This window comes from Oryctolagus cuniculus, chromosome 8 (genome assembly GCF_051225735.1).
Source record: "Oryctolagus cuniculus isolate XC-2025 breed Fujian yellow rabbit chromosome 8, ASM5122573v1, whole genome shotgun sequence".
NCBI classification, from domain to species: Eukaryota; Metazoa; Chordata; class Mammalia; order Lagomorpha; family Leporidae; genus Oryctolagus; species Oryctolagus cuniculus.
In genome coordinates, this window is record NC_142874.1 from 127,329,344 (window position 1) to 127,353,250 (window position 23,907).

A 23,907-nucleotide genomic window follows, 5' to 3' on the forward strand; every position below is an offset into this window, starting at 1 on the left:
ATGACCCCACTATACCCTGCGACACCAGGACTGTAAACAACCTGTTCTAAATTGTTTGGTGCCACTGAAATCTACCCAGTAGAAATAGGGAGCCTACATCATTCCACCTCTCTGGATTTAAACCTTCCAGAGTAAAATCTCCTATAGTCACCCTGTAGTCACTCTGTAGTACTGGAACAGGCTTCATTCAATTCAGATCTGCCAGTCCTAAGACTAGGGCTGCTGGTATTTTAAGGCACAGCACGCACTGGGTTCTCTTAGCATTACGTGAGGAATGGTCCATCCGTATATATCACACAGTCCTAGAGCTACAGCAATTGGTGACACAAGCCCTGGCATCACTCATTCTTGTCAGGAGGACGAGGGGGCAGCCACTCTTGTCTCCCTCAGCACCAACAACAAGGGCCTGGCTATCATCATCACCACAGAGACTGACACTGAACTCACGGTGGACCAAAGAAACACCCAGGGAAACCCTTATTCATCTCAAAGCCACACTTCTATCCCTACAAACTGCGGCAGACTAGACCACTGTGTCACTTATAGACACAGCTGACATTTAAGCCCATTAGAGTTACTTACAATTTTTGGTGATTATGAATAAAGCTGTTATAAATATTTTCTTTAAATTATAGATTTACCAAAGCAGTGAATCACTATTCATTAATTAAAGACCTTTTATTGCCTATTTAATGGTTAGAGGAAAAAGAATGTATGGATAGCTAGAAAAGAATTCTTTTATTCTGATTAAACAGAAGCTATGATTAGTTATTTATCAGACTTACTGAGGTATAGCACAAAGTAAATTTCACCCTTTGTAGATGTACAGCAGTCACACAACATCTTCAAAAAGTTTACGGAAAATGTCATGAAACCATCATGCATGGATTTCAAAATTTTTACCCCAAAATAAATTCATCTTTTAGTTTCATTTTTCACAAACTTTTTGAAACCCCATATACAAATTTGTGTGCACAATTAAATAGTGAATCATAGTCTATAATCAAGCATCCACCACTGTAGTCCACATATAAACATTTCCATAATGCCAAGCTCCTACACATATACCAAGCTCCTATATATATTTACATACAGATTTTGATGTGGCCATATATTTTCACTTTTGATAAATACCTATTATAGTCATGCTAGATGTATTTAATTTTAATAAGAAATGAATACTAAGTTGTTTTTACAATGTAGCTATACCATTTTGCATTTCCACCAGAAGTGTTTTGAGAATGTCTATTGCTGTGTATCTCTCCAGTGCTCTGTATTGTCTTTTTAACATATATAGTAGTGTCTCATGGTCGATTTTATTTGCATTTCATTAATCGAATCTGAGCATCATTTTATGTGCTTATTTACCCATTGCAGCTCTTCTTTGATAAACTGTACTTCCAAATCTTTGTTTTTAATTAGGTTTTTTGTTTTCTCATTTTGGGGGAGTTCTTTGCATATTTTTACATATTTTGGATATGAGTCCCTTATCGGATGTGTTTTACAAATTTTTTTACATTCACTTTGCCATTTTTCTTTGTAGCTTCTGGCATTTTTTTCTTAAGAAATTTTTAAAGCTCAAGATCACAAAGCTCTTCTACTTTTTCTTCAAAAAGTTTTAGAATTTTATGCTTTTACAAGCTCATTTTGGTATACTGTGCAAAGAATAGACCAAGACATGATCATGTAGTTTAAATCTAGTGTATATAACTCCATACTAATTTTGTGTTAGTTTTTTTGTTTTTTAAAGATTTATGTATTTGTTTGAAAGTCAGAGTTACAGAGAGGTCTTCCATACACTGGTTCACTCCCCAGAATGCCGCGGTGGCCGGAGCTACACCGATCCAACGCCAGGAGACAGGAACTTCTTCCAGGTCTCCTGCGCAGATGCAGGGGCCCAAGGACTTGGCCATCTTCTGCTTCTTTCCCAAGCCATACAGAGAGCTGGGTCGGAAGTGGAGCAGCCGGGATTCAAACCGGCGCCCATCTGGGTTGCTGGTACTGCAGGCGGCAGCTTTACCCGCTGCGCCACAGCACTGGCCCCTTATATTAGTTTTGTAAGTAAATTTTTGTACATTGTTGAAACAGGTTTAAATTTCATTGTATGACTGTAGAGTCATTCTAGCCTATTTGTTGAAAAGACTGTTCTTTTCTGGACATCATAAGATCTTGTGCTTTAAAGGTTTCTACTTCCATAACACTGTTTTCTCTCAGGATTCTAAAGAGGAATTTCTTTAATGGATGATTTTGTTGCTGAAGAGGCATAGTGTGTCTGTGGATCTCTGTTGTTGGCTAAGTCCATAAAAATGCATGTGCACTTTATACTTAGATTATTCTCTGCCAAAGTAGTTTTTTAACTATAGCCAGTTTCCAGATTTGCCAGATTTCATATCTGTATTCAGTATTTTTTTCACTTAATGACGTTCTCCCAGGATCATTTTGAATGTTCTATGTCACCACTAGGCCTTTCACTCTATCTTCTGTGGTCTCTTCCTATGTCCTGCTCTGTGAACAGGCTGTGGAACTGTGAAATCCAGAGATAGCTCTGTTGGCATTTGGTATTAGTTCTATACTTACAAGTACAGGTTGAACATCCCTACTCTGAAAATCTAAAATCCAAGTGATACAAAATCTGAACCTTTCTTGAGCACCAGCATAATACCAAAGTACAACTGCAGAGACAGTGCCTGGCATTTCACATAAGGGACAGGCAACTTCAAATTTATGATACTCTCTATTTCCTAATAATGGTGAAGCCCTGTCCCTCTTATTTCTCTTATGACTATGCGTGTTTTTTAGCTTATACATAGAAATTTAGATTGAGGTTGGGGCAACCAAAAATGTCCAAGATTGGGGTGTTTATGAAAAAAAGTTGTAGGATTTTAGAAGGCGGTGTAACCTATGACTAATGGTAAGAATAAAGCTATGAAGTTCAACTTTTTAGATTCAGATCCTAACTTCATCAGTTATTGGATATAAAACCTTGAGTAAGTTAACGATCTTTTTATGGCTGACACTTTTTACTTCTGAATAAATTTCCTGGCATTAGTTTGAAGATCATGTAAGGACTTAATATACAGCATTGCACAGTAGCTGCTTATTCATACTGACTGCTTCTGTTACCATTCTCATCATTGTTTTTATTATCTCTAAGACCAATATCTCTGCATTGAAAAATGACCCAATTAAATCCAATTATAGTCCTTCAGAGTTGAAGTATTGCTAAATAGCTGAAGGTCATGAGCTCAGTTGAAATAGAGAAGTGGAATCATGAGTTGTTATTAGCCAGTTTCTTATCAGATATTTTTGAGAATACAATAAAAACTGTCCTATACTAAGTGCTGTTATTTTGCATCGAATTTCAGGAAACTAATTGAGCCCTACTCACAAAGCTTAAGACTAAAATTATTAAGTGATATTAAAGTAGTAGGAAAATTATTAAGTGATATTAAAGTAATAGGAAGAGACAGAATGAAAAGATTTGTCACAGATAAGAAACTACTAAAGAATAACTTTTAAATCTACTTTTCTAGCCAGCGCCGTGGCTCACTAGGCTAATCCTCCACCTTGCGGCGCCGGCACACCGGGTTCTAGTCCCAGTCGGGGCGCCGGATTCTGTCCCGGTTGCCCCTCTTCCAGGCCAGCTCTCTGCTGTGGCCAGGGAGTGCAGTGGAGGATGGCCCAGGTGCTTGGGCCCTGCACCCCATGGGAGACCAGGAAAAGCACCTGGCTCCTGGCTCCTGCCATCGGATCAGTGCGGTGCGCCGGCTGCAGCGGCGGCCATTGGAGGGTGAACCAACGGCAAAGGAAGACCTTTCTCTCTCTGTCTCTCTCTCTCACTGTCCACTCTGCCTGTCAAAAAAAAATTTACTTTTCTAATATTTTCTTTAAAATACTAATAAATTTTATTTTCATGCATTTAGGTTTAAAGTCTTTCCATAGTTTCCATTAATATACTTTTTAAAAATATCTGATTATTTGCCGGCGCTGCGGCTCACTAGGCTAATCCTCCACCTTGTGGCGCCGGCGCACCGGGTTCTAGTCCTGATTGGGGCGCTGGATTCTGTCCCGGTTGCCCCTCTTCCAGGCCAGCTCTCTGCTGTGGCCAGGGAGTGCTGTGGAGGATGGCCCATGTACTTGGGCCCTGCACCCGCATGGGAGACCAGGAGAAGCACCTGGCTCCTGCCTGCGGATCAGTGTGGTGCGCCTGCTGCAGCGCGCCAGCCGCGGCGGCCATTGGAGGGTGAACCAACGGCAAAAGAAGACCTTTCTCTCTGTCTCTCTCACTGTCCACTCTGCCTGTCAAAAAAAATAATAAAATAAAAATAAAAATCTGATTATTTGTAAATATGACTGGTGTCATAGACCTGTTCTTTAACAAAAACTATGAATGGTAGGTATTCATATAACACTAAATGATGTCAAAGGGTAATAGTCAGAAAGCAAAAATGAGCAGGTATTGGTCAAGAAAACACTGGTTCAAATAACATGCAAATGAATCTTTTAGCATGAGATTGGGACATTTTTAGGGCTTAAAATTATTTTGAGTAGTAAAATTGATTAACTTTTTAAAAGTTAAGTTCTGGTAATTCTGTACACTATGTATAGGTGCTAAAGAAATACTATTAATGTTATTGTCTCTCATGGCTTGTGTTTCAGCCTGACATAAATGTTGACATTGTCCGTTGGCTGTCTTGGACTGCTCGAGGGTTTTTGTCCCCACTTGCTGCAGCTGTAGGAGGTGTTGCCAGCCAAGAAGTTTTGAAAGCTGTGACAGGGAAGTTTTCTCCTTTGTGCCAGTGGGTTAGTTCTCAATTTTACTATTTGTTTACATTCTTTACCCATAAAATGAATGTGTGTAGGTATTATAATATATTATTATATACTAGGAAAACAGTCTTAAAATATCTTTCATGCATGAGAGAGATGTGAGTAGTACAGAATTCAATGCTGTAATTGAAACAGATAAGATCATATGTTGGGATTGTTGGAGTATAACCCAAAGTTGTCTTTTTGGATGCATTTCCCTCAGCTGAGAGAGTAAGCAGATGAATTTTCTATCATTATAGATAGCTCTCAGGGCCTTTGAGATAAGTATAAAGTAAAAACATCACAATGTGGAATGAAAACTCCATACGACAGCCATTTCTTTTTTGAAACATGTGAAATATTTTGAGTATAAAATTCATCTATTTTTACATTTTAAGAAGTATCCATATAATGCTGACTTGCTGTTGAATTTATTTATTTTATGATAAACTATAAGATGAGTAGTAAAAGTCTGCTTTGAAAGCACCTGTTAACATAATGTGAAAAAGTACAAAGATTCTTTGCTATAATAATTAAATAAATATCCATTTTACCATGTTCAAATTTAGCCATACAAATTACTTAGATGGAAATGAAAGTAAAACTTAGTTCTGTTTTTCATTAGCTTAAGCTAATTATGATGGTATTTTTAAATATGCTGAAATTGTGGCTTTCCTTTATGGTGTATATAATTATAGATGACATATGATATATTCAAGCTGGAAAATAAATGCTACTTGATCAGTGTCTCGGTATTTTCTTCTTTAAAAGTAATCAAATTACTTCCTTAAATATAACTGAATTTGAAAGGGGCTGCCAGTTTTTTATGTAGCTATGAAAAATAGATTTGTTGGTGAATGAAATTCCCTTTTAGGATAACTTCATGATATAAATGATACTATACATCTTTGAACAGTTCCTTCATGTTTAGTATTCTTTGAATGAAAGAATCCATGCACAGTTTTTACATAATGTTCATTTTCAGTTGAATTTTTGAAGATCCTTGTATGCATGACTTTCAAAATTTTTGTACCAAAATTAACTTTTAATTCCATTTTCCATGAACTGAAAAATAATGTATGTTGTAAAAAATTACATTCTTTAATGTATTATGCTGAATTGTCATTTTTAATGATTTTTAGCTTATTGATCCTTAAATAGCTATAGAATAATTTCTTTTTCCAGTAATTTAAGTTATGTGCATAGTAAATTATATTTTTAATTTTCTTTATATAAATTCTTTATAATTTTAATTTTCTTTGTATTTTTAATCTTCTTTAAGTTATATCTAGAGGCAGCAGATATTGTCGAATCCCTAGACAGACCTGAATGTGAAGAATTTCTTCCACGGTAATACTGACATTTCTTTGCTATTTCTTAATTGTTGTTAACAAGAAAAAAATAGATTAAAATATTTTTGTCTAAACATGAATTTGTTTTAAACGTGTCTTCTCCTATATCATTTACTTCTGCAGTCCCTCCTTATTTTCTTGGGTTCATATTAATGCCTTGTCTCTTAACATTTTATAAATAATAAAGTTTAAATTATATGTTATGAGAATGATTAGCATTCAAAATATATATTAAATGAAAAAATGTTATTTACAATTTTTTTTTAATTTTTTTTTTTTTTGACAGGCAGAGTGGACAGTGAGAGAGAGAGACAGAGAGAAAGGTCTTCCTTTGCCGTTGGTTCACCCTCCAATGGCCGCTGCGGCCGGCGCGCCGCGCTGATCCGATGGCAGGAGCCAGGTACTTATCCTGGTCTTCCATGCGGGTGCAGGGCCCAAGTACTTGGGCCATCCTCCACTGCACTCCCTGGCCACAGCAGAGGGCTGGCCTGGAAGAGGGGCAACCGGGACAGAATCCGGCGCCCCGACCGGGACTAGAACCCGGTGTGCCGGCGCCGCAAGGTGGAGGATTAGCCTAGTGAGCCACGGCGCCGGCCATTTACAATCTTTAATTGCATTAGTCATCTTTACCTTTTTGGATTATAAATCTCTGAGAATCAGACAAAAATTTAGAGATTCATTTTCCCTAAAATACACAATTCAAAGTTCTGCCTTCATTTTAAGTGAGTTAACCCCAAAGCCCACCCATAGATTCCTCTGAGAACTTTCTTTAAAAGCTGTGGGTTGGCCATCGCCGTAGCTCATTAGGCTTATCCTCCGCCTGCGGCGCTGGCACCCCGGGTTCTAGTCCCAGTTGGGGTGCCGGATTCTGTCCCGGCTGCTCCTCTTCCAGTCCAGCTCTCTGCTGTGGCCTGGGAGTGCAGTGGAGGATGGCCCAAGTGCTTGGGCCCTGCACCCGCATGGGAGACCAGGAGGAAGCACCGCAGCGCCCCAGCCTTAGCGGTCACTTAGGGGGTGAACCAACAGAAAAAGGAAGACGTTTCTTTCTGTCTCTCTCTCACTGTCTAACTCTGCCTGTCAAAAAAAAGAAGAAAAAAAGCTGTGGCTTAGGGGCAAGTGTTTGGTTTAGCAATTAAGACACTTCTTGGAACTCCCACATCACATAGTAAAGTAATTGGGTTCAAGTCCCAACTCTACTGTGGATCTACTTCCTGCACACTCTGGGAAATATCAGGTGATGGACCTAGTGGTTTGGTCCCTGCCAGCCACACGGGAGACTGACCCAGATTGAGTTCCAGGCTCTTGGCTTTAGCCTGGCCCAGTGCCAGCTATTAAGGGCATTTAGGGGGCCGGCACTGTGGTTCACTTGGTTAATCCTCTACCTGTGTCACCGGCATCCCATATGGGCGCTGGGTTCTAGTCCCAGTTGCTCCTCTTCCAGTCCAGCTCTCTGCTGTGGCCCAGGAAGGCAGTGGAGGATGGCCCAAGTGCTTGGGCACTGCACCCACATGGGAGACCAGAAAGAATCACCTGGCTCCTGGCTTCAGATCGGCGCAGCGCCGGCCATAGCGGCCATTTGTGGGGTGAACCAACGGAAGGAAGACCTTTCTCTCTGTCTATAACTCTGCCTATCAAATAAATAAAGGGGAGGGGAGATTTAGGAAATTAATCAACAGATGAGAAATTTCTCTCTCTCCCTCCTCCACTTCCCATACCCTTTTTTCCCCTCCCTCTCCCTCTCCCTCTGGCTCTCCCTTTCTAATTTAAAGTAAAAATAAAATACTTAAAAACCTACAAAATCTGATTAATGTCTTAAAAAAATCCAGGCATAAACAAAGTTTTGGGGGGAATACAATATTCTTCCATTACTTGGTTTCACTTTTCCATGGTTTCAGTTACTGTGATCACCGTGGTCTGAAAATATTGAATAGAATATTTCAGAAATATATAATTCATATGTTTCAAATTGCACATTTTATGTAACATAAAATTACTTGCCATCCCACTTCTTTCTTCCTGGGACATGATTCATACCTTTGTACAGCAAGCATACACACTCATACACTCACTGGACATCTGATAGCTTTCTCATTTATCAGTTCAGCCGTTGTAGTATCTCAGTGTTTATGATCAAGTAACCCTTATTTTAGTTAGTAATGACCCCAAAGTGCAAGAGGGTGGAGCTGGCCAGTCAGATATGCAAAGAGATTATGAAATGGCTCCTTTAAGTGAAAAGGTGAAAGTTCTCAACTTTTGGAAAGAAAAAAAATTATATTCAGGTGGTTAACAACAGTAAGGACAGGCCGGCGCCGCGGCTCACTGGGCTATTCCTCTGCCTGCAGTGCCAGTACTCTGGGTTCTAGTCCCGGTCGGGGCGCCGGTTCTGTCCCAGTTGCTCCTCTTCCAGTCCAGCTCTCTGCTGTGGCCCGGGAAGGCAGTGGAGGATGGCCCAAGTGCTTGGGCCCTGTACACACATGGGAGACCAGGAGGAAGCACCTGGCTCCTGGCTTTGGATCGGCGCAGCACGCCGGCCATAGTGGCCATTTGGAGAATGAACCAACGTAAGGAAGACCTTTCTCTCTGTCTCTCTCTCACTGTCTAACTCTGCCTGAATTAAAAAAAAAAAAAAAAAAAACAATAAGGACAAATCTTACAGCCAGGAAATTGTGAAAAAGGAAAAAGAAATTCATGGAAGTTTTGCTATCACATCTCAAACTGGAAAAATTAAGGCTACAATGTGTGATAAATGCTTAGTTAAAATGTAAAGACATTTAATTGTAGGGTTCATTAGTTTTTGTGGATTCAGGCATCTGCTGGGGTTCTTAGGTTGTGTCCCCATCAGAAAAGATGAGTTCTGTAAACCAAAATCACCTTCATTTAAATTATTTGGATTTATAGTAAGTCAAATGGTAAAAGGAAAAACTGATGTCTTTTTCATGGTCTTTCCAATAAGTAGGCTCATGTGATAGGTTTCAGGGAAGTTGGTATATTGACAGTAATAATTTTAAAATTTTTTGTGCCTTTTTGTTTTATTGGTATGTGTTGTTTTCTTCAGAGGAGATAGGTATGATGCCTTAAGAGCGTGCATTGGAAACACTTTGTGTCAGAAGCTACAAAATTTGAATATCTTCTTAGTAAGTATGAATAATGATGGGAATAAGTAGTATATTCAAACTGCTAATGTATATTGTCAAATGTATTTATTTATTTTTAAAAGTTGTATTTATTTGGGGCTGGCTCTGTGGCGCAATGGATTAATGCCCTGGGCTAAAGTGCTGGCACCCCATATGGGCGCCAGTTCTAGTCCCAGCTGCTCCACTTCCAATCCAACTCTCTGCTATGGCCTGGGAAAGTAGTAGAGGATGGCCCAAGTCCTTGGGCCCCTGTGCCCGCATAGGCAACCCAGAAGAAACTCCTGGCTCCTGGCTTCGGATCGGCACAGCTCCAGCCATTGCAGCCATCTGCCTCTCCTCTCTCTGTGTAACTCTGACTTTCAAATAAATAAATAAATCTTTAAAAAAAAAAAAATTGTATTTATTTGAAGGGCCAGCACTGTGGCGTGGCTGGTAAAACCACCACATGCGGTGCCGGCATCTCACTTGGACTCCATTTCTAATCCAGCTCTCTGCTAAGGCCTGTGAAAGCCATGGAAGATGACCCAAGTCCTTGGACCCCTCACCTGCATGGGAGACCTGGCTCCTGCCTGCGGATCAGCACAGCTCCATCCATTGCAGCCATCTAGGGAGTAAACCAACAGATGGAAGATTTCTCTATCTCTCTCTCTGCCTCTGCCTTTCAAATCAATAAATAAATCTTTTTAAGAAAGATTTTAAAAAAGCTGTTTATCTGAAAGGCAGAGTTATGGGGGTAGAAGGGTGGGGAGAGATAGAGATCTTCCATCTGCTGTTTCAGAACTCCCCAAATGGCTGCAACCGGTAGGGCTGGGCCAGGCTGAAGCCAGGAGACAGGAGCTTCCATGTGGACCTCCCACATGAGTGCAGAGGCCTGAGGACTTGGACCTTCTTTCACTAGTTTCCCACGTGCATTAGCAGGGAGCTGGATCAGAAGTGGAGCAACCAGGACTCAAAACCGGCATCCTTATGGGATGCCAGCATCGCAAGTGGCAGCTTAACGCATTGTGCCACCAGGCTGGACCCCAAGTTAATTTATTGAAGTATATGTGAGCCTAAAGGAGAAGAGTCTAAATGAATAGATGCAACAGAGGCCAGACTATGTGGTCTGAAAAGCTGGCCCTTTAAAGAAACCTTTGCCAACTTCTGTTCTAAAGAATTAAAGCACTTATAATTAAAATTTGAGTGTAAGAATTTTGAACATTAAATGGTTTTCCAGAAATACATTAAAAATTGAGGATTTGTGGGCCAGCATTGTGATGTGGTTGATAAAACCACCACTTGTGATGCCTTCATCCTTTATGGGCTCCAGTTTATGTCCCAGCTCTCCACTTATGATCCAGCTCCCTGCTAATTTTCTGGGAAAAGCAGTGGAAGATGGCCCAAGTGTTTGGGTTCTGCCATATGGGGACCCAGATGAAGCTCCTGACTTCTGGCTCTGGTCTGGCTGAACCCTATCAGTTGTGGCCATCTGGGGAGTAAACCAGCAGATGGAAGATCTCTCTCTTTCTTTCTCTAACTCTGACTTTGAAATAAATAAATCTTATGTGTGTGTGTGTGTGTGTATGTGTGTGTGTATAAAATGTATATATGTTTAGATGTATTCTTTTTTAAATGACAGGGAGCACTGTAAGGAGATGTCTTCAGTAACATAAAACTCCTTTACCTGGCCTCTTATGTTTTTGTACTATTAATATAAATCAGTCCTGAAGGCACCTCTGATTTTTTTTTACTAATCATTTTTTAATAATTATTTGAAAATCAGCTATTGCTGAATTTTTACATCGATATAGAATCTACTGTTAGCTTTTTATTATCTTTTGTTTTTGTTTTTGTTTTTATTTATTTGAGAGGTAGAGTTACAGACAGAGGAAGAGACAGAGAGAAAGGTCTTCCATCCACTGGTTCACTCCCCAAATGGGCACAATGGCCGAAGCTGGGCCAATCCGAAGGCAGGAGCAAGGAGCTTCTTTGAAGTCTCCCACACGAGTGCAGGGGCCCAAGCACTTGGGCCATCTTCCACTGCTTTCCCAAGCCATAGCAGAGAGCTGGATTGGAAGAGAAGTAGCTGGGACTAGAACCAGCACCCATATGGGATGCCAGCACTGGGAGCGGAAGATTAACTTACTGCATCATAGCACCGGCCCCTATTATCCGTTTTTACTAAAAACTGATAGGAAGCAGATTGTGGATTAGTTCTGGTCATTAAATGAGTTCTGAGAAATCTAAAAATGAGAAATCTTTCTTCATTGATACACTAATGTTTTTTGCTGTTTGTGTCTGTTATATGTAATAATTAAACTGAATGTTTAGCTTTTTAAATTTAAAATTTTAAGTGTCTTTTATCCAAAGCAATTGTAAATATTACTTTTCTTGTTTGATTTGTACTTTTTTTCTTTGAGATACTTAGAACAGAATTAACCTATTGTTTTAAAGTAAAATAAGTCACAACTGGGCAAGCTAATTTTTAAAAAGTATGTATTTTTTATTATAGCTTAACATTTAGTGAAAATTAAAGTGAAATTACTCTTCAGCAAATGGGTGTTCTGGTTTTATTTAATCTGATACATATCAATTTTTTTCCATAGGTAGGATGTGGAGCCATAGGCTGTGAAATGTTGAAAAATTTTGCTTTACTTGGTGTTGGCACAAGCAAAGAGAAAGGAATGGTAAGATGGAAATCTTTGAAAGTTACAAGTTAATATTTCTGTTATTGCCCTTTTTTGAAATGTATTTGTCTGCATAGATTAACAGTATAACATTTTAAGGATAGAGTATAAACTAGAATCTGTAAGATTCTGTTCTGAAAACTTTTCAGGTTTTATAACATTGTGGCAAATTACTTTAATTATCTGTTCCTCAGTTCCTTTCTCTAATACTGTGCAAGTGAAATCTGTACTACTTCTCTCAAGGGGTTATTATAAAGTATGAAATAGTTTTTGCAAACTATAAAACACATTGTTTTTCTATTAGATACTATTTAGTAATTGTTAAGTAAATCATTAAGATGAAAGAAACGAAAGAAGCCAACCTAGAAAATTATTGAGTACTCAGGTGTACTTTTAATTGATGAGTATCAAAATTGGTGGAAATAATGTAAACTTGAGTATATAGTTTAAATTCTTAAAGTTATAAGGGGCCAGCGCCATGGCGCACTAGGTTGATCCTCCACCTGTGGCACCGGCATCCCATATGGGCACTGGTTCTAGTCCCCATTGCTCCTCTTCCAGTCCAGCTCTCTGCTGTGGCCTGGGAAAACAGTGGAGGATGGTCCAAGTGCTTGGGCCCCTGCACCCGCATGGGAGACCAGGGGGAATCACCTGGCTTCTGGCTTCGGATCAGCGCATCTCCCAGTGTTGCGGCCACTGGGGAGTGAACCAATGGAGGGAAGACCTTTCTCTCTGTCTCTCTCTCTCTCTCACACTGTCTGTAACTCTGCCTGTCAAATAAATAAATAAAAATCTTAAAAAAAATTTTTAAAGTTATAAATAAAGTTGGTTGCAAAACTGTTCATATTTTAAATAACAATAGATTTCATTGGTGGTGTTTTGATTTTTAAGATGTAAACTAGCTTCCATTGGTGATTACTTGGATTTATCATGGAGACTAACAAAATGCCCAACTAAATGACCAAAATGTATACAATAGTTCACATTTTACAATTAAACTTAGCTTATTGTTCCATTTCAAAGGGAGAATTCATTATTATTATAATTATAGGCAAATGTTCTACATTCATCCTGTACTTGCTTAGCATTTCTTAAATTTTGTTCCATAAATTGCTGTTGGTTCTAGTGATTTTAAAAGGTATTCCTAAAAGAAAAAAATTTCTTGGTTACGTAAGTTTAGGGATCGTCTGAATTAACTCCTTGGAAATTTACAATGCATGTCAGAGTATAAAGGTCAGGAAAAGAACTGTAAGGATGAAAGACCAAAAACTTTAAAAAAATTTTTTTGTTGATGTTTGTATATGTAGCCAAATGTCACAGCAAAATCTCCAAGTTCTAGGAATCAAATGAAAAATTAAGTCCTGGTCTGAAAATCATAGTGACTCACAAGTATTCCTATTTTAAATGTCCAAAATCTTGATTAGAAAGGGAAGTCAGTCATGCAGAATTGAAACTCAGAGCATTCTGATACATGGAGTTTAAAATTATATAGTGTAAAAACCTTAAGCAAAAAAATAAATAGAACAAATTTAGAATTGTTGAAATCTCCAGGGCTCTGACTAAAGCAAATGTAAAACTGCATCTTGATGATATATAACCAGAGCCCACAGGACTATAATCAATGATAAAAAGGAATAGAAATAGGAGGGGAAGGGCACTGAAGTTTTTGCAAAAAGCCAAATAAGAGTTTCTGTAAGATTGATAAACTTAGGCCAGCGCCGTGGCTCACTAGGCTAATCCTTCGCCTTGCGGCACCGGCACACCGGGTTCTAGTCCCCGTCGGGATTCTGTCCCGGTTGCCCCTCTTCCAGGCCAGCTCTCTGCTGTGGCCAGGGAGTGCAGTGGAGGATGGCCCAAGTGCTTGGGCCCTGAACCCCATGAGAGACCAGGAGAAGCACCTGGCTCCTCCCATCGGATCAGTGCGGTGCACTGGCCACAGTGCGCTGGCTGCGGCGGCCATTGGAGGGTGAACCAACGGCAAAGGAAGACCTTTCTCTCTGTCTCTCTCTCTCACTGTCCACTCTGACTGTAAAAAAAAAAAAAAAAAAAAAAAGATTGATAAACTTAAAATTCAGATATAACTGTGTGAGTACCCAGAATGTAGACGTATTAGTCAGCTTTTCTTCACTAAAACTATAAAATACCTGAGAAAAGCTTCTTAGGAAGGAAAATTTATTTCCGCCTACAGTTTTGGAACTTCATAGCCCAAGATCGGATGGCCCTATTATTCTGATGTCTGATGAGGGCAATGGATGATGGAATGTGCACAAAGGAAGCATGACAACCAGGAAGCACAGAGAGAACGAGTAGGGCCAGACGAGGCCTACTTTAACCAGACCTCTCGTGAGAATTGCCTTTGGAGGGCATGTCCCCAGTGACCCAAGGACCTCTCACTAGACCCACTTCATAATTGAATCAGGTCTGCATCCTTAATCCATTAACAATTAATGTGAATCCATTAACAAGACTGTGGGCATCAAGTTTCAATACATGGACCCTTGGGGACACTCAGTATTACACAAACTCTAACAGTAGATAACTTTTTTGAATGATAGGGGATACATTTATAGGGTTCAGTATACCAGAGTACTTTAAGAAGTTCATGAAAAATGGAATTAAAATGATGGCTATTTTGGTGCAAAAAAATTCAAAATCCATCTATACAAAGGGTTTTCAAAAAGCTAACTACGTGTGGATTTCAGTTTTATTTTTTGCATCAAAATTTACCTTTTGTGTGGTGTGGGTGTGGGTATATGGCAATGAGACGATTCCTATCCACTAGTTTTCTCCAAATGCCCACAATGGCCAGGGCTGGGATTTTAATCTGGGCCTCCCCTGTGGATAGCAGGAACCAAGCTACTTGAGTCAGTACTGCTGCCTCCCAGGGTCTGTACTAATAGGAAGCTGGACTCGGGAGCCAGTGCCAGGTATTGAACTCAGGTACTGTGATGGAGATCAGAGACTTCTTAATGGCTAGGCTAAACACCCTCTCTTCCACAAACTTTTGAAGTATCTTCCCAAGTCTAGTAGAATTTCCAGAGAGAATGAAGATAAAAATTAAACAGGGATTTATTTCAAGGAGAATGAGAAAGATTCCCAAACTTGAAGAAAGACAAGTGTGTTCAAATTGAAAAGGTAAACTAGGGCCGGCGCCGCGGCTCACTAGGCTAATCCTCCGCCTAGCGGCGCCGGCACACCGGGTTCTAGTCCCAGTCGGGGCGCCGGATTCTGTCCCGGTTGCCCCTCTTTCAGGCCAGCTCTCTGCTGTGGCCCGGGAGTGCAGTGGAGGATGGCCCAAGTGCTTGGGCCCTGCACCCGCATGGGAGACCAGGTGGAAGCACCTTACTCCTGCCTGCGGACCAGCACGGTGCACCAGCCACAGCAGCCATTGGAAGGTGAACCAACGGCAAAGGAAGACCTTTCTCTCTGTCTCTCTCTCTCACTGTCCACTCTGCCTGTCAAAAAAAAGTAAACTAGTCCCAAACATCAAAGAGAAAAGAAAGATTTTGTAATGGACTTTTCATCCTCGAGAAATGCTAGAAGCTAATGGAAATATTTTCATAGTATAAGAAAAAATTTACTATCAATCTGGGTTTCTGTACTGAGTTAATAAATTACTTTCAGAGTAGACCGGACCAAACTTAAGATATCTGACAAATAAAGTGATGAAAGGTGTTTACTTACTGGTTCTTAATGAAAGAATTATTAGATAATGTGGACAATGTATGAGGGGTAAGCAGAGAATTTGTCACATTCTTAGATAAACATTAATTTTAAGACTTTTATTGAAATGATTTGAGAACGGGATGGTTAAAACTAATTAACATTTCACTGATAGCCTGGAAAGTCAAAAAGAGACATCCAAATTAAATAGCTCAGATTCCTCACATACTTCATGATAAGCATAGAGATTTAATTTTAGATCCTAACCCAAATCTGCATGTTTACATTTTAAGCATACCCATGTAAAAAAATACATGAGTGATTTCCAAACTAGTTTGGGAGTAAGGATGGAGTAGAAATCAAGAGATCTTGGTTAGTTCAATAGAAGGCAAAACTGCAGGGAGAAAGGTTGGAGATAAACAGTGGTGTTGAGGGAAATGAAACAGCCTTATATTGATAATCAACAACAGTTGTGAATTAAGCTTTTTGTTTAAAAAGGTTTTCTATTTGTTTTCTTCCTTGTTAAAATAAAATAATATATTCAGAAATATTGAAAGTATCAAGGAAATTCAAGCTAATAGAAGATGAATATGTTTGTGTATATCAGTCAACATTTAAAAACTAGAACACAGTCTGAGAAATGCTGCTCCTAGGAAAATCTTACTTAAAAATACTAGCTAAGTGGCCGGGATATTTGAACATTTTTCAGAATGTCTTCAGTCTGGGTACTTTCTTCTCCCTCTCTTTAGAATGGAAGTCTGCAAACTTTCTTAAAGGACCAGATTATAAATATTTTAGGCTTGCAGACCATAAATCTCTGTTAACAAGTACACAGCTCTGCTTTAAATCATAAAAACAGAGTAGTCAGTACTTAGACAAATGATGACATAGTGTTCCAGTAGAACTCTACTTGAGGAAACAGGCAGCCTGCCCTGTACTTTGTAGAGCCCTCCTTTACCTAAAGTTTCTTGCCAATTGAAACATGTAAGCATTTTTCCCAAATGAGTGGTAGATATGCTGTAAGTTTCAAAAGAAGGGCTGGCTCCTCTACAGGCTAACTGAAATTTCATAGTTCTCAAATGTGATGGTAATGTTTTCAGCCTCCGTTGTGTTATAAACAATTAAGAAAAGAGCTTAAACAGGAATTGCAATCAGGTTCCACTATTGTTTGAGATACTCCTCTGTTAAACATTAATTACAATGACATCTAAGTTCAAAAGAGCAGAGTTGGTAACCATTTTGGAATAATTATCTTACTACCTTTACCATCTAAAATAATTTAGAGTAATTGGAGGGGGATTCTTTTTGTATCATACTGAAAAGTAAGTTAAAGTTTGTTACATAATCTCATCCATTTTCTCTTCTTGCAATTAGGTCACAGTTACTGATCCTGACTTGATAGAAAAATCCAATTTAAATAGGCAGTTCCTATTTCGTCCTTACCACATACAGGTATGTTGCTGTTTTGTTTCAAAGTCAAATTACGCATCATGTTATTCAAAAAAGAGGAGGGTTTTCTTTTTAAAAATAGAAAGGTGATTGAGCAAGAATATACAATCTTTATTTTATTAGAATCTTTCAGATTACCAGATAATGTGAATGACAAAAGAGAAAAATACGAAATTATATTTTAATATAAACTTGATGTTTGCATTCATTTTGGGTCTTACAGGCTAAATCGTGAACATGAGCAAGGTTTTTCATTTTATAATCACCAAGGTATTTTTACATATTTAATCTTAGAAGATAAATATATAGAAGCAGATTTTCTAATTTGAAGTTTTGGCACATGACAAATTTTACAGTTTTTTGATTAGGAAAGATCTTTGTTACAAAACAGATGAACATTTAGAATTTCTGTGCTCTTTTGATCTTGTTTAATCATTTAACATACTTTCTATAATAAAGAAGACTTTTTCCTAATCTTCAGAGTTCAAAATACTTTTTTTTTTTTTTTAAGATTTATTTGTTTAATTGAGAGGTGAAGTTACAGACACAGAGAGAAGTCCTCCATCTGCTGGTTCACTCTCTAAATGGCCGCAATGGCCGGAGCTGGGGCTATCCAAAGCCAGGAGCTACTTCTGGGTCTCCCACGAGGGTGCAGGGGCCCAAGCGGTTGGGCCATCCTCTGTGGCTTTCCCAGGCACATTAGCAGGGAGCTGGATCAGAAGTAGAACAGACGGGACACAAACTGGCACCCGTAGGGGACGTTGTGCCACTGGCGGAGGCTTTACCTATGGTGTCATAGTGCCGACCCCCACAATACTCATATTAAGTCAGCAAAATAGGTAGTTTGAGTCAAGCAAATTTACTTTTACTTTAGAAATGTTTTTTTCTCCATTTATTGTTCAATAACTCATTAACAGTCTTAGTAAACTAAGGTTAGTAATATAATGACCAAACAGTAAATCAGATGACATAGTTAATTGTCTTAACTTATCTAAATATAAAGAACCAAGTGACAGAATGTTAAAACAGGACAAAAAATTTTATCACACCGGCGCCGCGGCTCACTAGGCTAATCCTCCGCCTAGCGGCGCCGGCACACCGGGTTCTAGTCCCGGTCGGGGCGCCGGATTCTGTCCTGGTTGCCCCTCTTCCAGGCCAGCTCTCTGCTGTGGCCAGAGAGTGCAGTGGAGGATGGCCCAGGTGCTTGGGCCCTGCACCCCATGGGAGACCAGGAAAAGCACCTGGCTCCTGGCTCCTGCCATCGGATCAGCGCGGTGCGCCGGCCACGGCGCGCCGGCCGCTGCGGCCATTGGAGGGTGAACCAACGGCAAAGGAAGACCTTTCTCTCTGTCTCTCTCACTGTCCACTCTGCCTGTCAAAAAAAAAAAAAAATTGTCACTTAAATTTGTGTATTTTACTTATAGAAGAATTATAAAGGCCTGTTTCTTATTTTTACTGAATTCTAACAAAGTTTCTGGTTTGTTGGTATACTAAGAACACTTGACAGGGAGTGGGCATTGTGGCATAGCCAGTTTAAGCCACTGCTTAGGAGGCCCACATCTCATGTCAGAGTGCCTGGGATCCAGTCCCACCTCCACTTCTGATCCTGTTTTCTGCTAATGCACACCAGCAGCAGTTGAATCCCTGCAACCCATGTGGGAGATGGATGGAATTCTTAACTCTTGACTTCAGCCTGGTCTAGTACCTGCTCTTAAAAGCATTTAGGGAATGAACCTACAGATGGGAGATCTCTGTTGCTTTGCCTTTCAAGTAAATAAAAATAAGATTAAAAGAACTCTAAAAATAAAAAAATACTGAACATTGAAATGTGTCAACCTAACAATGTGAGAAGAGACAGAAATACCTTTAAAACCAGATACGTGAATTCAGAAAGAATGGTCATATTTACTTACAAATAAACTTTGATAACACTTGAAGTAACGATTTAATAATTGATTATCAATGAATCTTTCAGAAAAGAATGAATTTTATTTGGCCTACTTTTTTATAAAACTAAAACATAAGTAATAATTTCTATCCAGAAATATTTATAATTTTTAAAATGTTTGATATCAAGTTGTTAAACCTCTGACAGTTTATTTTCTGCAGTCTAAATTTCTAGTATTTTACTGAATATGTTTTTAGTTTTGTCTAGGCACTTAACCAAACATCATTACTGGGGGCAGTGGGGAATCTACTTGTAATTGGACTTTTAACTGTGATAAGAATTCAAGGGGCCAGCGCTACAGCATAGTAGGCTAAGCCTTTGCCTGAGTGCCAGCATCTCATATGGGTACCAGTTCATGTCCTGTTGCTCCTCTTCCGATCCAGCTCTCAGCTATGGCCTAGAAAGGCAGTAGAAGATGGCCCAAGTGCTGGGGCCTCTGCACCGAGTAGGTGACCCAGAGGAAGCTTCTGGCTCCTAGTTTCATATCGCACAGCTCTACCCATTGTGGCCATTTGGGAAGTGAACCAGCACATGGAAGACCTTTCTCTCTATCTCTCTCTCTCTGTAACTCTACCTCTCAAATAAATCTTTAAAAAAAAAAAAAAACTCAGAGGTACTTACCTATGAAATATAGATTATTCAGATTTTTATTAATATGTACATTATTTTGGCTAATGAGCATTATGAAATGTAGTGTGACTGCAATTAATATAATTTCCACAAACCAAGAATGAATTCATCCATTAGTTTTTTTCTCACACACACGACTAAAGTAATAAGAATATGTATATTCAGTCATAGTCATCTTTTTTGTTTAATGTTATTCCTTCTGTTTTTTATTTTTTTAGAAACCTAAAAGCTATACTGCTGCTGATGCGACTCTGAAAATAAATCCTCAACTAAAAATAGATGCACACCTGAACAAAGTATGTCCAGCCACTGAGACCATTTACAATGATGAGTTCTATACTAAGCAAGATATAATTATTACAGCATTAGATAATGTGGAAGCCAGGAGATATGTAGACAGGTATGCTCTTGAAATTCAGGTTCATAAAGAGTTATCCTTAATTTTCATTACTGTTTCCCACAACTACTTATTGAGAAGTTACTGGATTTTCTGATTGTTCGTTATGTTCCTATTCTAGTGCTCCCTAAACCTAAAGCCTTTGATGTTTTCCAATCAAAATTGGTCACGTGCCTAAATGTTTTTAATGGAATAATTATCACCTGTGTACCTGTCTGGCTTAAAATTTTCCTGATCCCTCCAGACTCGCTGCTTTAGCTTTTGCCTGGTGAGAAGGCAGTGATAAACAGCTGCATTGCACTGCATGTGCCATTTTTCAGTTCTTAAAGACCTCCACTTTTTTTTTTTTTTAATCTCTGGGTCTTGGACCTACTATTCTTCAGCCTCAAAAAATTCTGTTTCTGTTGCTCCAGAACTTCTGATCCTAGATCTGCCTACCTACTCTTCACTTAGTTTTTTTCCTCATGCTTTCAGATTAGCCTAAATGACTTTGTTTAAACAGATTTTCTTGAACTGCTAAAGCTTAAATTAGATCTTGCAGGATTCCTTCAAAGCACTTTATACTTTTTTCTTTGTAGTACTTATTTTTATCTATATGTGTATAAATGTTTTTTGCCTCACTAAATCATTTATGCTAAGACTGTTTATGTTCTTTCACTGTGTCCTCAGTGCTTAACTCATGGTGTTATTCAGTAAATACTTGTGAAATAAGAGTTGAATGAATGACTACAACTGTATATACCTTACTTTATTACATTTATATGACTCCTTAATATTAGGGTTCACCAGTTGAAAAATGCATTGAAAAGTTGATAATCTTGAGAAAAAGAAGAAATTAAAGTATGTAGAACATAGGAATTTTAAGTATTGAGAAAGATTAACAGTGTTTGGGAGAAAAGATATTGTGGTATCAAATTTGGCAGTCAGAAAATCATCAAAGAAGACATAGAAAGCAAGAGAAGAAAGGGTAACACTGTTAAGAGCCAAAGATTCAGTTAACAGTAGTCGAAGAGAGAGACAAAAATGACTAGGTTGAGCAACAAAATTTGTGTATGGGAGTGGGATGCTAAAAATCAATGTGTTATTTTGTGGTATTGTATCTACTTTCTAAAACATTACATTCAGGGAGTGTTGAGTCTGTGAAATGGTCAGTAGGAAGTGGTAGGGTGTCCTTTGTTTACATTGTTATTGCTCACTCCTGAGTTTTTACTTATTATGTTTTCAAATAGCCGCTGCTTAGCAAATCTACGACCTCTCTTAGATTCTGGAACAATGGGCACTAAGGGACACACAGAAGTTATTGTACCTCATTTGACTGAGTCTTACAATAGTCATGTAAGTGAAATGATATTTTGAAGTAAATGTCTGTCAACTTTTATGTCATAACTTTTTTGTCTTCATCAGTCAAAAAAGTTTGATTTACTTTTCTGAGTCCTTTTCTTTTTGTTTGACCAATTATTGCCATACACATGTACATGTGCATTTTTAAAAATATCTTATTTTATTTTTAATTGTCAAAATTTTGTATCTGGTCTTTATAGAGTATTAGTTTTATGTTGACTATTTTTTCTTAGAACCTCTTTTTTTTTCTTAACTTTTATTTAATAAATATAAATTTCCAAAGTACAACTTTTGGATTGTAGTGGCGTTTCCCCCCATAACCTCCCTCCCACCCACAGCAAACCCATCTCCCACTTCCTCTCCCATCCCATTCTTCAAGATTCATTTTCAATTATCTTTATATACAGAAAATCAACTTAGTATATACTAAGTAAAGATTTCAACAGTTTGCACCCACACAGATACACAAAGTAGAAAATACTGTTTGAATACTAGTTTTACCGTTAATTCGCATAGTACAACACATTAAGGACAGAGATCTACATGGGGAGTAAGTGCACAGTGACTCCCGTTGTTGTTTTAACAATTGACAATCTTATTTATGACGTCAGTAATTACCCAAGACACTTGTCGTGAGCTGCAAAGGCTAAGGAAGCCTCTTGAATTCACAAATTCCTACCTTATTTAGACAAGGCCATAATCAAAGTGGAAGTTTTCTCCTCACTTCAGAGAAAGGTACCTCCTTCTTTGATGGCCCGTTCTTTCCACTGGGATCTTACTCACAGAGATCATTCATTTAGGTCGTTTTATTTGCCACAGTGTCTTGGCTTTCCATGCCTGAGAAACTCTAATGGGCTTTTTAGCCAGATCCAAATGCCTTAAGGGCTGATTCTGATGCCAGAGCACTGTTTAGGGCATCTGCCGTTCTATGAGTCTGCTGTGTATCCCACTTCCCATGTTGGATCATTCTCTCCTTTTAACTTCTGTTAGTTATTATTAGCAGACATTAGTCTTGTTTATGTGATCCTTTTGGCACTTAATCCTATTATTATGATCAATTATGAACTTAAAGTAATCAGTTTGACTAGTAAGATGGCATTGGTACATGCCACCTTGATGGGATTGATTTGGAATCCCCTGGCACGTATCTAGCTCTACGATTAGGAGTAAGTCCGAGTGAGCATGTGCCGAACTGTAGATCTCCTCCCTCTCTTATTCCCACTCTTATATTTAACAGGGATCACTTTTCAGTTAAGTTTAAACACCTAAGAATAATTGTGTGTTAATTAAAGAGTTCTTAGAGCTTTTTGATTACCATTCTAACAGTCTTTGACAAGAACTATTAAAATTTTAGCATGAGAAAGAACAAACCTGTAACATTTTATTCATTTACTATTCCTCTGAGATTTTATGTTAGATTAGCAGGTGTATAAAGAACAAAGAAGGTAGATGTAGTCATTTTGTACCTTTTCTAATATTGTTTCTTCTCATTAGGAATTCACACTTCTGGCATGCTTTGTCAGAAATATTGATAAAAGTGCAAACTCTGGTGACCCACCTAAAATCTTAATGAAAATCTTCATGCTGGGACCAAAGCATGTATATATGTGTATTTTACATAAATGAAACAGATAAGATATTTTAACTCTCAAAAGTGACTTTTGAGGGACTGTCAGAGCTGAAAATAATCTAAGAAATATTTGTAGGCTTATGATTTAAAGACTATTAATCTGTTTGAAAAAGGAAAGAATTATATTTTTTACAAACATAATATTTATTTATTTATTTATTTATTTCCTAAAGATCCATCCATTTACCTGAAAGGCAGAGTTAGAGTAAGGGAGAAGCAAATAGAGAGAAATCCTCCATCCACTGGTTCACTTCCCAAATGGCCACAACAGCTGGTGCTGGACTGGGCCAAAGCCAGGAGTTAGGAGCCTCCCCTGCGTACCCCACATGGATGACAGGGGCCCAAACACTTGGGCTATCTTCCCCTACCTTCCCAGGTGTGTGAACCAGGAGCTGGATCAGAATTGGAACAGCCAGAACCCGAACCTGAGTCCACATGAGATGCTGGTGTTACAAGCAGTGGCTTAACTTTCTGCCTCACAGTGCCAGCCGCATGCAGCTTTTTTTTTTTTTTGCTTTTTTTTCTCATTTATCACCATAGGATGTACTTTGTCAGGATGTCCACCTGTGTCCATGCCCTGATAGTTCTTTAGAGCAGCAATTTTTGTCCATTGCCGAATCATAGTATATATTAATAAATGTATATATTAATTATATATTAATAGTATATATTAATAAATGTTTTTGAATGAATTAACAAATGAATGAAAACCTATTTTATGCCAAGTATATTTCTAGGTACTTTATATATATTTGTTTTTTGTTTTTTGTTTTCCCTTATTTTCCCAAAGAAACTGTTTATTTAATGAGTACAAATTTCACAAGTACAACTTTAGAAATATAGTGATTCCTCCCACCACACCTGTCCTCCCACCCCAACTCCTACTCC

The 23,907-nt window shown here is 38.6% G+C and overlaps 1 protein-coding gene across 3 annotated transcripts in view; it reads left to right on the forward strand.

Moving 5' to 3' along the window:
- UBA6 (ubiquitin like modifier activating enzyme 6) overlaps positions 1–23,907 on the forward strand; it is a 94,720-nt gene that overhangs the window by 51,858 nt on the left and 18,955 nt on the right. For all 3 annotated transcript variants that reach the window (XM_051819765.3, XM_051819766.3, XM_070048076.1), the window contains 7 exons: positions 4,660–4,803; positions 6,092–6,159; positions 9,217–9,295; positions 11,881–11,961; positions 16,999–17,076; positions 19,870–20,051; positions 21,278–21,383. In XM_051819765.3, the coding sequence (XP_051675725.1) occupies positions 4,660–4,803; positions 6,092–6,159; positions 9,217–9,295; positions 11,881–11,961; positions 16,999–17,076; positions 19,870–20,051; positions 21,278–21,383 (738 nt within the window). The remainder of the gene's footprint in view (positions 1–4,659; positions 4,804–6,091; positions 6,160–9,216; positions 9,296–11,880; positions 11,962–16,998; positions 17,077–19,869; positions 20,052–21,277; positions 21,384–23,907) is intronic.